The following is a 13,882-nucleotide window of genomic DNA, read 5'->3' on the forward strand; positions in this document are numbered from 1 at the left end:
TCTCCGTGTCAGACACAGTGCGAAGCTCCCTCCATCCTGTCCCACTCACACTCTCTGGGTCAGACACAGAGCGAAGCTCCCTCCACCTTGTCCTACGCACACTCTCTGGGTCAGACACAGAGCAAAGTGCCCTCCACATTGTCCTTACAGGCAGTGCCAGATTCGAACCTGTGTTCCTGGTGCACTAACTAGGCTGACCTACGGTTTTATCAGTACAACCTGTTGAAACAGCGTTCTCCGATCCACAGAGAAAAATAGTGCAAACGCAAATACAGACATCACACACACACACACACACACACACAGACAAACATGTTTATACACAGAACTTGTATACATATATTACAATAAATATTATTAATAAATAGTGGAGTCATGGGGAGTTTTTTTTCAGTGTCTCGCTGCCCGTGGGAAGAAGGTTTTCCTCAGCCTGGTTGTTCTGGCTCTAACACTTCTAAAACTGAGTTTTCATCAGTGCTTTTGCCCGCGTCTGTATTGGCACCTCATGTGTATTTGTGTAGTGGGGGGGTTGCATGTTTGTGCATCTGTTTTAGACACTTGTGGACTCCTGTGCTTATGCTCACCTGTAGTAAATCCCTAAAATCTGTAGACACTGCGGTTGAAGTAAAAAACACACAATGCTGGAGAAACTCAGCTGGTCAGACAGTGTCGTTTATGAAGCAAAAGTAAAAATGCATAAGTGACGTTTTTAATGCCTACCTGCTTGTTTAGATGCTTCCCACAATGCATTGCATCTTTATGCAGTTGATGTACTGTGTGTGTGCATTTAAGCAGGTGCTCTGTGAATTTTTCATTTCAATTAAATTTTAAAAAATTTAGACATACAGTACGGTAACAGCCCCTTCCAGCCCACGTGTCTTTGCCACCCAAATACCCCAATTAATCTAATTTTGAAAAGTGGGTGGAAACTGGAGCGCCCGGAGAAAACCCATGAAGACACAGGGAGAACGTAGAAACTCCTTACAGACAGCGCCAGAACACCGGTGTGTAATGCTCACCAGGAATTTTTAATCAGAGAACTCACACCCTCATTCAGTTGTCCCTTCCCTACCCCAAAATCTCAACTCTGGCCCTGGCCACCTTTGCTATTCAGACTCCAGGGCAAAGGCGAGTGAATAAAAAAATTGGGGTGGAGAGGAAAGGTAGAAGGAGAAGGCTGAGAGAAAGACAGGAGGTCAGAAAAATAAACAAGGGAGAGAGAGAGATAAGGCATGGTGGATATGGTGGTGGGGGGGGGTTTGATGTAGAGGAATTGGAGCTGTTAGCGAGGGGGGTTGGGAGAGAACGTGGTGAATGGGCACTGCTCAGGGAATTCTGTACTGCAGCTGTTCATGTCTTGAATGCAGAATGAAATACTGCTGTTTGCTCATTAGATGTGTGCGTGTGTTTGTGTGAATGCTTACCTGCGAACGTATGACTGCAAGTATGAGCATCCATGGGAGTGTGCACATGTGTGGGTGTGCATTTCCTTGTGTGATTAAGTGTATGGTCATATCAGTATGCTTGAATGGTTATGTCCGTAAGGCTGTGTACATCAGAGTGCACGTCGTCATAGCAGTTTTCAAGTGATCGCCTACATGTGTAAATGGTGATTTGAACATTTAAAAAGATGGAGATTGCAAGTCAGGCAGGATTTGTGGAGAGAGAGAGAGAGAGAGAGAGAGAGAGAGTTCACATTTCAGCACAGTGCTCCTACATCTCAACTTTGATTATTAACTCTGATAAAAGCCCATTGACCTCTGAAGTCAACTGTCTTGTAAGGAGTTTGTACATTCTCCCCGTGTATGCACAGGTTTCCTCTGGATGCACCGGTTTCTTCCCACCCTTCAAACCTATGGGATTTTATATTTAAATTTAGACATACAGCACGGTAACAGGCCATTTTGGCCCACGAGTCCGTGCTGCCCAATTTACATCCAATTAACCTACACCCCCGCTACATTTCAAATGGTGGGAAGAAACCAGAGTCCCCGGAGAAAACCCAGGAACATCTTTAGGTTAATTGGGGCCTGTTACCAGAAGGGCCTGTTACCGTGCTGTATGTCTAAATTTAAAATTTAAAAAAATTAAAATAACTATCATTTCCTGTTTTTAATGTTATATTTTCATCATCTGCAGCTTTTTATTTGATTTTTTTGAAGACAGTTTGAACGTGTGCTGTATTTCAATGCCTGTGATTCTGCATGTGATTCTGATGTGTGCATCTGTGTTGTATAATTTTGTGTACGTGTGTATATTGAATGCATGTACGTTTGTGCATCATCATGTATATAGACATACGTGTATTAAAGTGTGCCTGCAAATCTGAGTGCATGTATGTACTTGTGTTTGAGTGTGTCTCTGTTCTGTGCATGTGCATAAACAAATAAGTGTGTTCGTGCGTAGACACATATGTTCAAAGTTCAGATTTATTGTCAGAGTGAATATAAAACATCATATCACATACAAGCCTGAGATTCTTTTCCCTGCAAAGTTCTGCAGCCGGGGCTCACAATTAGACACTGGTGCCCAGCGCCATCGCCACAACTATAACATGGTTATTCTGCTTGTCAAATCTTTCCCAGGTCTCGGTCCCACCCAATCCCAGCTCTTGAGTATATTTGCAAATACATGCGCGTGTTTCGTGTAAGTTTTTGTATTGAGTATTTGTGTGCCTGTATGAGCAATTGTGTGCATGTCTGCATTTTTGGGTGTGTATTTGTGTAATTTTCTGTGCATGCTGAAGCATGTATGTATGTTTTGTTAATTGAGAATGTGTGTGCATGTAGTTTGTATTTGTGTATGCTTGATGCTTGCTTTGGCAGCATAGTATCTATAATTGGAAAAATACAAAGAAGATTAGCATGGTCCCAGCGCAAATTCGTGAAGCATTTCATTTTTTTTGCAGCACGGTGGGCGTAGCGGTTAGCGTGACGCCTTTGCAGCGCCAGTGATCGAGACCAGGTTTCTAATTCCACGCTGTCTGTAAGGAGTTTGTACGTTCTCCCTGTATCCGCGTGGGTTTTCTCCAAGGGCTGTGGTTTCCTCTCACTGTTTGAAACGTACCAGGGGTGTAAGTTAATTGAGTGTAAATTCGGCAGCATGGGCTTGTAGGCCGAAATGGCCTGCTACTAAATTTAATTGAATATGTACTTGGCAGTGTGCACGATGGTGAAGACACCCAGTGGCTGCTCCTGGAACTGTTGACAGCCAATCTCAAAATGTTTTTTCCCCATCTCCCAGTTTCTATGGAAACAGGGTCTTTTTTTTCCTAAAATTAAACCTGAAATGATTGACACGAATACAAAAAAAAAAGTCCTTGAAGCCTTGAAACTGCAATCCATCCTGGGATGTTGTGAATCGATGATGAGTCATGCCAGATAATAGAACTAGTGGCCGGTGAGAGGGAGGCTGACGGGTTCAGGGATGGAGCTCCAGAGCAGCAGGCCCAGCAGTGGAAATTGGGGATCCCTAATTAGAAGGGCATAAACGTCTTTGGAGGGGTGTTGGTTTAGGGGCTGGAGAGGGTTGCAGAGACAAGGAGGGAAGTGGGAACAGGAGAGGTTTGCAGAGTTTAGGGAAGTTGTAGAATTTAGAGAGGTTACAAAGATAAGAGCGGATTAGGATTTGAAAATGCTTATATAGATAGGGTGGTGAATGGGGAGGTCAAAGGGGTAAGAACAAAGAACACTACAGCGCAGTACAGGCCCTTTGACCCTTGATGTTAAGCCAACCTATGTTAAGCCACCCACACCTCTCTGTAAAAAAAAAGTTACATCTGATGTCTCTCCTAACCCTTCCTCCCTTCACTTTGTACAGATGGCCTCTGGTGTTTGCTACTCCCCCCCTTAGGAAAAAGGCACTGGCTGTTCACCTTATCTATGCCTCTCAGATTTTTCGAGATAGGGAGACCCTTGGGGTTCAAATCCATACATCCCTCAAGGTCACCGCACAGGTTGATAGGATAGTTAAGAAGGCCTATGGGATTCTGGGCTTCATTAATGTAGGATTGAATTTAAGAGTAGAGGGGTCATGTTGCAACTCTACAAATCTCTGGTGAGACCACACAGAATATTGTGTTCAGTTCTGGTCACCTCATTATAGGAAGGACGTGGAAGGTATGGAGAGGGGGCAGAGGAGATTTACTAGGATGTTGCCTGGATTGGAGAGTAAGTCTTATGAGGCAAGGGACTTTTCTTTTTGAAGTGCAGACGGATAAGAGGAGACTTGATAGAGGTATACAAGATTATGAGAGACATAGACAGGGTGGATTGGAACAGTTGGCTTAGCAGTTAGCACAACGCCTTTACAGCGCCAGCAATCAGGTCCGGTCAGAGGTTTGATTCCCGCGCTGTCTGTAAAGAGTTTGTATGTTCTTCCCATCTCTGCGTGGGTTTCCTCCAGGGGCACTGGTTTCCTTCCACTTTTTAAAAACACGTACCAGAGGGTGTAGGTTAATGGGGACGGACTCGTGGGCCGAAATGGCCTGTTACCATGCTATATGTCTAAATTAAAATTAAAGATTTTCACAGTGCAAAGTTTGAGCAGACTGGTCCCCTACTCTTTTACTCTCAGTCCCACTGCTCAACTACAACACAGTGCAAAGGTTGTGCAGGCTGGTTCCCTGCTCTCGCCCCTCAGGCAAACTATGCACGCCCTTTAATTTTTCAGGTGAGGATCACCCACCACATGTCCCAATGCGACGGTGACTCTTCAGTGTTGAACTGTGCGCAAACAAGGAGCTGCTGGAGAAACTCAATGGCTCAGGCAGCATCTGTGGGTAGAAATGTTTGACATCGGATCCTTTGTAGAGTTTCCCTGTTTCTCAGTGAGCAGGCAGGATGAGGGATATTGCCAAGGCTCAAGGACTATGGAGTCTTGTGACTCCTGAATAAGGCTGTGCCACAGTGTTGGGAGGCAGTGGGGGCATTCTCAGCTGGCACATACTGGAAGGTTACAGGTGAGGCGAAACAAAGAGGTAATTCTGCTTGTCTGACTATACTCTGCATTGGGAAGCAGGATGATTGAGGGGCTGGAAAGAGTGGATTGTGAGGAGCAGTTATGTAAATGGACCAGAGTCTCCTAGGAAGAGTGAAGTTGCAGTTGGTTCCACAGCAGCCTCTGGGTTGTTGCTAAGACCGAGCACAGCTGACTGTGACAAGCTGTTTCTTCTTGTTCAGAACAGCACAAGGTGATGTGACAAGCTTGGAATTAATCTGTGGAAATGATATTTCAGTGAAGGGTTAGAAGTGGTCACCACTTTCTCACTTTGCCCAGAGAGGGGGCAGTGCTGAGGGCGTAGCGGTCTGTCTGAGGGATGGTGGGAGACAGCTGCTCTGTGAGAGGGGTGGCACCAGACTCTCTATATTGAGGAGTAGGGCTGAGGGAGTGCTGCACTGTGGGAGGGGCAGTGAAGGGGTACTGCACTGTAGAAGGGGCGGTGAGGGGGTGCTGCACTGTAGGAAGGGCGGTGAGGGGGTGCAGCACTGTGGGAGAGGCGGTGAGGGGGTGCTTCACTGTGGGAGGGGTGGTGAGGGGGTGCTGCACTGTGCGAGGGGCGGTGAGGGGGTGCTTCACTGTAGGAGGAGTGGTGAGGGAGTGCTGCACTGTGCGAGGGGCGGTGAGGGGGTGCTGCACTGTAGGAGGAGTGGTGAGGGAGTGCTGCACTGTGGGAGGGGTGGTGAGGGGGTGCTTCACTGTGGGAGGGGTGGTGAGGGGGTGCTGCACTGCGAGGGGCGGTGAGGGGCTGCTTCAATGTAGGAGGGGCGGTGAGGGGGTGCTTCACTGTGGGAGGGGCAGTGAGGGGGTGCTGCACTGTGGGAGGGGCAGTGAGGGGGTGCTTCACTGTGGGAGGGGCGGTGAGGGGGTGCTGCACTGTGCGAGGGGTGGTGAGGGGATGCTGCACTGTGGGAGGGGCAGTGATGAGGAAATACTGCATTATCCATCCAATTAATCATTTCACCCTTCATCCTGCTGTCTTTGGAAAGCTTTAAAGATTCCATAATTATTCTTTGTAAGAAGCGTAAGAAATCTTGCCAGTGTTCTGACCGCATCAAAGAAACATCATTGTTTCTGTAGGAGCTTGCTAAGCACAGTTTGGTTGCTGCATTACTCTTTGAAAGTCCTTCACTGGCTTTGAGGCTTTGGAACAGCCTGAGAGGAGAACAGTGCAGGAGAAGCCAGGTTCAATAACGGGGGAGATATTGGCTGAGATAATGTTGACTCATTCAGCTGATGGGCAGATTTCTGGCATTGGATCTCTGATGAATTGTTGGTGCTGAGGTTCCCAGATGTTCAAAAATACTGCAGACGATATAAATCTGAAATCAAAGCAGATGGTGGGTCAGACACCATCTGTGGAGAGAGCAAGAGTTAATATTTCAGGCCAATCACCCATCATCCCAGATAGAAATTTGTTGGAGGCTTGACATGGCACCTTCCATAACGCTCTGCGCTTATTGATTAAGTGGGAATGGTTTGGGGAGTCAGGAGATTAATCTTTTGTCGCAGGTTGCCCGCTCTCTAATCCTGTGCTGATGTCACTGGTCCAGTGAATTTCAAGTTTGTTTATTGTCATGTGTACCAAGATATAGTGATTGAGCTAAACTGCTGGAGGAGGATCTCAGCAGGTCAAGCAGCATCAGAGGGAGAAGTTCCTCCAGGCATATAGTGTTTAGCTTCAGATTCCAGCATCTATAATCTCCTGTGTGTCTGCAGTAACAGGGGTTGTTTTGTGAGCAGACCCGTAGACATCTCATATACAGTGCAAGATACAATTTCAGGAGTAAAAACACAATGCGGGAGAAACTCACCAGGTCAAACAGTGTTGTTTATACAGCAAAAATAAAATACATAACCAACATTTTGGGCTTGAGCCCTTCATCAAGGAATGGAAAAATGTCAGCAGGTGTGTAAACAAAATGTTAGGGGTGGGGGGTATAGGGAGAAGCATGGTCCCTCAGGTAGGAAATAATAGGTGGATAAGGGAGGGAGGGAACACCAGCAACATCACCATCTCTCGGGGAGGAGGGATAGCTCTGTGAATGGAGTAGGAAGTGGGTGGAGAGATGGAGGAAAAAAGACAAAGAGAAAGGGAAGGGAGAAAGAATGGAGAGTAGACTAGCAGAAACCAGAGAAGTCAATGTTAATGCCATCAGGGTTGGAGAGTGCCCAGATGGAAAGTCAAGTTTTATTCCTCCAATTTACCGGTGGTCTTGTTGGGATAGTACATGAGGCCACGGACAGACATGTGACTATGGGAGTTTCAGAAGTGCCGGGTTACAGGGAGTGATCAATTGATACAAAGCAAATGCAGCACAGTTATATTATTTTGGGGTGCAATGATGGAAGATGGCTTTAGAAGAGCTGGTAAAACCTTGTTTAATTGAAGATTTTAATTTCAGTTTGATGGAAGATCTCTTTTCCAAAATGCTACAAAGTTGTGGTGTTTCACTTGGGCACCAGACTGAGAGTGGTGTCTCCAGACCTGGTGTGTAGTTCCCTGGAAGCAGAGAAGTGGTTGGCATGGTCTATCTCCAGGAAAAGATATTTAGTATAGATGTTTACAGTGGAACATCATCCCATATTTCCCATCCTGGAACCAAAGTGCTTCCATTTTTCAGCTGGTGCAGTGTTCCCAGGGGATCCCTCAGACATGGCAGTCTTTGGGGCTCTGTGATCAAAGAGGAGTTGATGTTTTGCCTTCTTAGGCGAAGGAAGTAAAAGGAGCTCAGCTTGATGAGATTGAGGCTCAGGGGACAAACAGTCCCCATCATAGTCATAGAGCCAGAGAAACGTGTAGCACATGGTGGTACAATGCCTTTACAGTGCCTGCCATTGGGACTGGGGTTCGAATCCTGTGCTGTCTGTAAGGAGTGTGTACATTCTCCCTGTGTCTGCGTGGGTTTTCCCTGGGGACTCCAGTTTCCTCCCATCATTCAAAGTGTACTGGGGGTTGTAGGTTAATTGGGCAGCACGGACTCGAGGGTTGGAATGGCTTATTATCGTGCTGTATGTCTAAATTTAATTTAACAGCACTAATCCCATTGGCTTGCATTAGGCCCTTTCCCTCTATGCCTTTCTAATCCGGCTACCTGTCCTTATAAGAGTGGCACAGGCAGTGGTAGATCATTCAGCCCCTCTATCCCATTACACAGTAGCAGGAGGAGGCTCAACACAGGAGCAAGATGGTCCCAGACATCCTCTTGAGACTGTTCTATAGAACCCCCCTCCCAAACCCTCATTGGAGGAGAGAGTTCTGTCCCTCTATCTAGCCAGAAAGAAAAGGATGTGGCTGGGGCAGGGGAGAGCAGGCCCCAAATATCTGAACCCCAGCAACACCAGCCTCGGATTGATGGTGGGTGACATGCGTCCAGTCCAAATGGCTGGTGCACAGGCCCAGACTGGATGGGAGATCAAACACTCCTCACTTCCATGCTGAGCTAAAGATGGAGGAATTGCAGAGCAAGAGTCAGAAAGTAGCACAGAGTGAAACAGATGTGAGTGCGCAGACCCTGTCTGAATTAGATTAATTAGCCTCATTGTATCATCCCCCAGGCTCCAAGGTTTCTAATGAGCTAAGAGTTGTCATGGAAGTCTCACAGCTAAAATGCAATCCGAAAGCAAGATTATACCATTCACATTTATCTACTGGGATGTTGCCTGGACTTCAGGAACTGGTTAGGATTTTTTTTCCCTGGAATGGAGAAGAATGAGGGGAGATTTCATAAAGGTATTTAAAATAATGAGGGCTACAGACAGAGTAAATGTAGGTAGGGTTTTCCCACTGAGGGTGGGTGAGATACAAACCAGAGGAAACGGTTAAGGGCGAAAGGGGAAAAGTTTAGAGGGAACATTAGGGGGAACTACTTCACAAAGAGAATGGTGGGAGTGTGGAACGAGCTGCCAGCAGAAGTGGTGAATGTGGGCTCAATTTTAACATTTAAGAGGAATTTGGATAGGTACATGGATGGGAGGGGTATGGAGGGCTATGGACTGGGTGCAGGTCATTGGGGCTAGGCAGAAAAATAATTTGGCACAGATTGGAAAGATCAAAGGGCCTGTTTCTGTGCTGTAATGTTCTATGGTTCTATGACAGGGGCAGCACAGGTTAGATCCAGAGTAAAACCTCCAATACACTGTTTCGTCACATACAACTGGAGTGTGGATAGCATGGGTTAAACCTAAAGAAAAGCTCCCTCGGCACAGGCCCATCATTCATTGTCAGTACAAGGATATGAGAGTGAAACTCCCTCAACATGGGGCAGGAAGAGCAGAATTGGGAACAGAATAATGCATCCTCTGTACTGTCCCATAAAACACTCCAAAGGCAGGGTCACCACTGGTTGGACACAGATTAATGGTCCCACTGGACCTGTTGCGAGCTTACGAGTTGTTGGTGGAGAACAATTTCCAAGTTACAGGCAACAGGTTGGCTGTGGGGGCTCCCGATGTTAAAGTATTCTGAAATTAGTTCTCCTTCATTCTGTAGCCACCTGAAGCTAGATTCAAATCCTGACAGAAGTCCCTCCCTCTTCATCTTTAAATCTTAAATTTCGACATAAGCACACTAATAGGCCCTTCTGGACTATTACCTCCAATTAACCTACAACCCCCGTAAGTTTTGAAGTGTGGGATGAAACTGGACCCCTCGGAGGAAATCCATGCAGACACGGGGAGAACATACAAATTCCTTACAGAGAGCGCCCGATTCAAACCTGGGTCACTGGCACCATAATAGCATTGCATCAACCACTAGGTTAAACCCTGCCACCTTTTTAAATTTAGACGTGCAGCACAGTAACCGGCCATTTCGGCCCACGAGTTTGTGGCGCCCAATTTACACCCAATTAAACTACAACCCCAGTACATTTTGAAACCGGAGCCTCCGGGGAGACCCCACGCAGACATGGGGAGAACATACCAACTCTTTACAGACAGCACAGGTCCCGATTGCTGGTGCTGTAAAGGAATTGTGCTAACCGCTAGGCCAACCATGCCACCCAGTTTATAAAACCAATTTCCACCCCCATTTCCTCACCTATCCCAGTGGTTCCCAACCTTTTTTTCCCCCACTCACATACCACCTTAAATAATCCTTTTCTAACCACAGAGCAATGGCATCTCATGCTCTACATGCTCTGTGGTTAGTAATAGATTAACTAAAGTGGCATGTGAGTGGGGAGAAAAATGGTTGAGAACCACTGTACTATCCTATCCCATGACCTAAATCAACATGTTGGCGTGAGTGGAAAAGCTGAGAAAAATTTGGTGCTCAAAGGGTTAAAACTTTTCCACTGCAGGAGCTCAAAAATAGCATCATGAGCCTTGCGTGGACTATTTATAAGCTGCACTTGGAAAGGTGGGATTGGAATCTTGGTTCTGATGATCTCCACATCACTCCTGGGTTAAACCAGAGGTTGTCCACTGGAGCCTCACTTTGGAGGGTTGACCATGTTTAAGCAGCACAGAGGGTCATGCACTCTGTGGACATCGAGATACTGTGGGGTGAAAGCTTCCATTGTACATCCCTAGCTATGTTGGTTCCTCATCTTCCTTCATTCCTCTGGACCTCTCCATTTCTGGTGTAATCACCAATTTCCATGTCAGTACAGGAGTGGGACGTGGAATTCAAGTGGTTCGGGAGTGGTGAATGAAATTAAAATTTCAATTCCACACTCCACTCTCATGCCGACGTGTCTGTCCATGGCCTCGTGCACGACCAAACCAAGGCCAACTATAAATTGGACCAGCAACACCTAATATTCAGTTTGGGCACTTTCCAACCAGATGACAGTATCATCAAGCTCTCTTGTCCATTAGGCCACTCCACATTTTCCTTCTCTTCCCCATCTATTTGTCTCTAGTTTTCCAGCCCTTTCCCTCTCCATTCAGAGAGCTATCCCTTCCCCATCACCTCATCTATTTTCTCTTACGTCCTCCCAACCATATCCACCTATGACATCTCGTCTGTAGGTCTGTGCTCCTTCTCATGCCCCTTGCTCACAATTTTATTCACGTGACTGCCTGCTTTTTGAAGGGCTCAGGCCCAAAACATTGGTTATGTATCTTTACTACACAAAGAATACTGTGTGAAATGTTTTATCAAGGCCCTGAGGGAGGGCAGATGGTGACACATATGTCAGAATTTCCCATCATGGTCAGGAGGAGGCTCGGATACTGATATTTTTTGGAAATTGAGGTAAGCGAGGGATAAAGGTAATGCAGGAAAGTGGTGCTGTAGGTGATCTTGTTCCATCCCACAAGAGGCTGAATGCCACTTCATGCATCATTTGGGGCCTGTGTACGGGTATACAGGAGAAGACACACACATGGTTGACCTTGACGTAAGCAGTTTGCAGCAGACTTGTCATCCTATTGGCATCAAGTTTCATGCACCAGGACTATGCACCTCACCTGAATTCTTAATTTTTAAAATTTAGACGTATAGCACAGTAACAGGCCCATGAGCCCGTGCCCCCCAAATCACCTACAATCCCTGTATATTTTTGAAGGGTGGGAGGAAACTGGAGCACCCGGAGGAAACCCACATGGACAAGAGGAGAATGTCCATAACAGACAGCGCTGGACTCAAATCAGATCACTTATGCTGTAATAGTGTGGCACTAGCCTATGTTCCAGGCAAACGGAGATATAACCTTTCATCTATAGTCACCTGTAATCCAACTTCAATTTATGATTTAATTTAACAAAGGCTCCAGAATGTTTGCATTAGCAGTGAGAGTAAAGAAATGGGGGATGGCCAGGCAAGTAAGAAAGTTAAAATCTCTTCCTTGGTGGAAGGTAGGATCCCAGAGAACACAAGGTGAGGTTGGGGCGGGGTGGGGGGGGGGGGGGTGCGGGGTGCATCAGAGGATGGAGGAGGAGAATGTTTCTTGCTGGCCCCCTCCCAAAATGCCTGTGATCTGTGAAAGGTTGGGGGAAATGGGATCTGATTTATCACCTGGATAGCGTCAGCCTTTGCCGCCCTCAGTATTGGGAGGGTACACTGCAGGAGAAGGTGGTGGAGAATTGCAGAAGTAACACAGAAGATAGCAGCCAGTCTGATTAACTTTGATGGCAGCCATCCTTACACTAACAGATTCTTCCATAAGTTAGATATGGATATAGTTAAAACCTCCAGCGTGGCATCATTCAATCGTCTCTGCCTCCTGCTGTTTAAATCCCAGCTGCGGGAGATGTTAAGAGCAGAGCCCTGTGGGTTTGCTGCTTCCTGATCATCACTGAACACCATTCCCTCCCTCCCACCACTTCCCCGCCTCCCCTCCCACCCCCTCATCCATTTTCTCATTTGGTAAATCCTCCTTTACCTCAGAAAGCTGATTGGCTCGGAATTCCCTGGGCTTGCAGGCATGGTGTGTAACTGATCGGGGAGAGAGAGGGCACAATGATGGAATATTGAGCGAGTGGAAGAGAGAGAGAGAAGACAGTGATTTCAGGAGGGAGAGAGAGAGAGAGAGAGAGAGAGAGAGAGAGAGGGAGAGATACAGCTGACACAGACAAAAGAAATGATCTGAAAGCTGCACTTACAGGAAGGACACACTGAGGATTGTACGCCAGCTTCCGAATCTAGCTAATCGGCATTCCCAAGCCCTGGGATAACAATTATTGTATTTTCTTTTGGATGGGGCTCCGTATAATGTCACCGCCAATTAAAGAGCTGGCCTGTTTCTCCCCTGTACTGTGTCAGTGCAAGGTGGTATGTACCAACAAGACTCTCTCCCTCATGTTTGGCTGTAAGGTGAGTGAAACCCTGTCTTGCAAATCTTGGACCCACCAGCTCATCGGTATAATTTTATCATTTTTTTTAATAAGCTGCATTGGCGTCCTACGTGGGCTCACACCCACCCCTGCAAAGTTCTCCTATTTCATTCGATGTATCCATTAACCAAGGCTGTCAGCTTCTCTCTTTTTTTGGTTAGATAGTGCCAACTGGACAAATTGTGTGGATTCAGGTGCAATTGGGAACTTCGGTGTCTTACCCTCGAAGCCGGTTAGGTGATGTTTCGCTGCAGGAATGCAGCCTGGGTCTCCAGGCCTTCTCACCTTCACAGGCCTTCGGCATAAACAGGCCCAACCCCAGGAGGTTACTGGGTCCCACTACCCAGTGTGGAGTAGTTTGGCTTGTGGCTCTCACTCCAGTGCCGATTCAATCAGCCTAGAACCAGAGGCTCTAATAGTATGAAGGAAGTTGAGTGTGCTGCCTGTCCCAGGCTGGGAATATGTATTGGAGTTGTCTAAACAGGTTTAGTTTGGCAAAGTTACAGAAATATAGGAGAGCTGATTACATATAGTTTTACTACTGTTCTCAGGGAATATGGGTGTCAGTGGCAAGGTCACTGACCTTCAACTTTTAATCTTTGAGATGATGAATTGCCTTCTTGAACCACTGCATTCCTTCTGGTTAGAATTTCCCCCACAGTGCCGTTGGGGATGATTTTAAACCCAGTGGTGTTAAAGGACTGATGAGATTTTTCCAAGTTAGGATACTGCAAGAGCAGTAGAGCTTGGATCTGGGAGGTGCTGTCAAGAGTACCCGCCGAGGAGTTTGTACATGGTGCTCATTGCCACCTCTGTATGCCATTGGGGGGAGGGTAGGACATTTAAGGTGGTGGATGTTAGTCTGCAGTTCCTGGGCAGCTGGAGATGTGGACTGGGAGTGCAGAAGCAGGAATGGGAACGGCACACCTTGTTATGATCTCAGAAACTCAAACTAGGTTGACTAATGAGACTTCTTGAAGATTAGATGAGGGGAAACTGAAGTTTTCCTCAAGTTGCAGAGACGGGCCAGGATTGGAAAGAACACCATTGATATGGCTCACTTCAGTCTCTGCTACTTAGAGGTGTATGAAGCTGAACTTGA

At 46.7% G+C, this 13,882-nt stretch overlaps 1 protein-coding gene and 1 pseudogene across 7 annotated transcripts in view; both read left to right on the top strand.

The window, feature by feature from the left end:
- Nucleotides 1-13,882, top strand: part of LOC138754984 (disks large homolog 4) — a 264,622-nt gene that overhangs the window by 102,589 nt on the left and 148,151 nt on the right. For 2 of the 7 annotated variants that reach the window (XM_069920093.1, XM_069920094.1), the window contains exon 1: nt 12,416-12,760. The exons of the other annotated variants lie outside the window; for them this stretch is intronic. In XM_069920093.1, coding sequence (XP_069776194.1) covers nt 12,644-12,760 — 117 coding nt within the window. In that variant the 5' untranslated portion in view covers nt 12,416-12,643. Of the gene's footprint in view, nt 1-12,415; nt 12,761-13,882 lie in introns of those variants that run through there. 7 annotated transcript variants of the gene reach the window in all.
- Nucleotides 2,810-2,903, top strand: LOC138755995 (U6 spliceosomal RNA; annotated as a pseudogene).

This window comes from Narcine bancroftii, chromosome 2 (assembly GCF_036971445.1).
Source record: "Narcine bancroftii isolate sNarBan1 chromosome 2, sNarBan1.hap1, whole genome shotgun sequence".
NCBI classification, from domain to species: Eukaryota; Metazoa; Chordata; class Chondrichthyes; order Torpediniformes; family Narcinidae; genus Narcine; species Narcine bancroftii.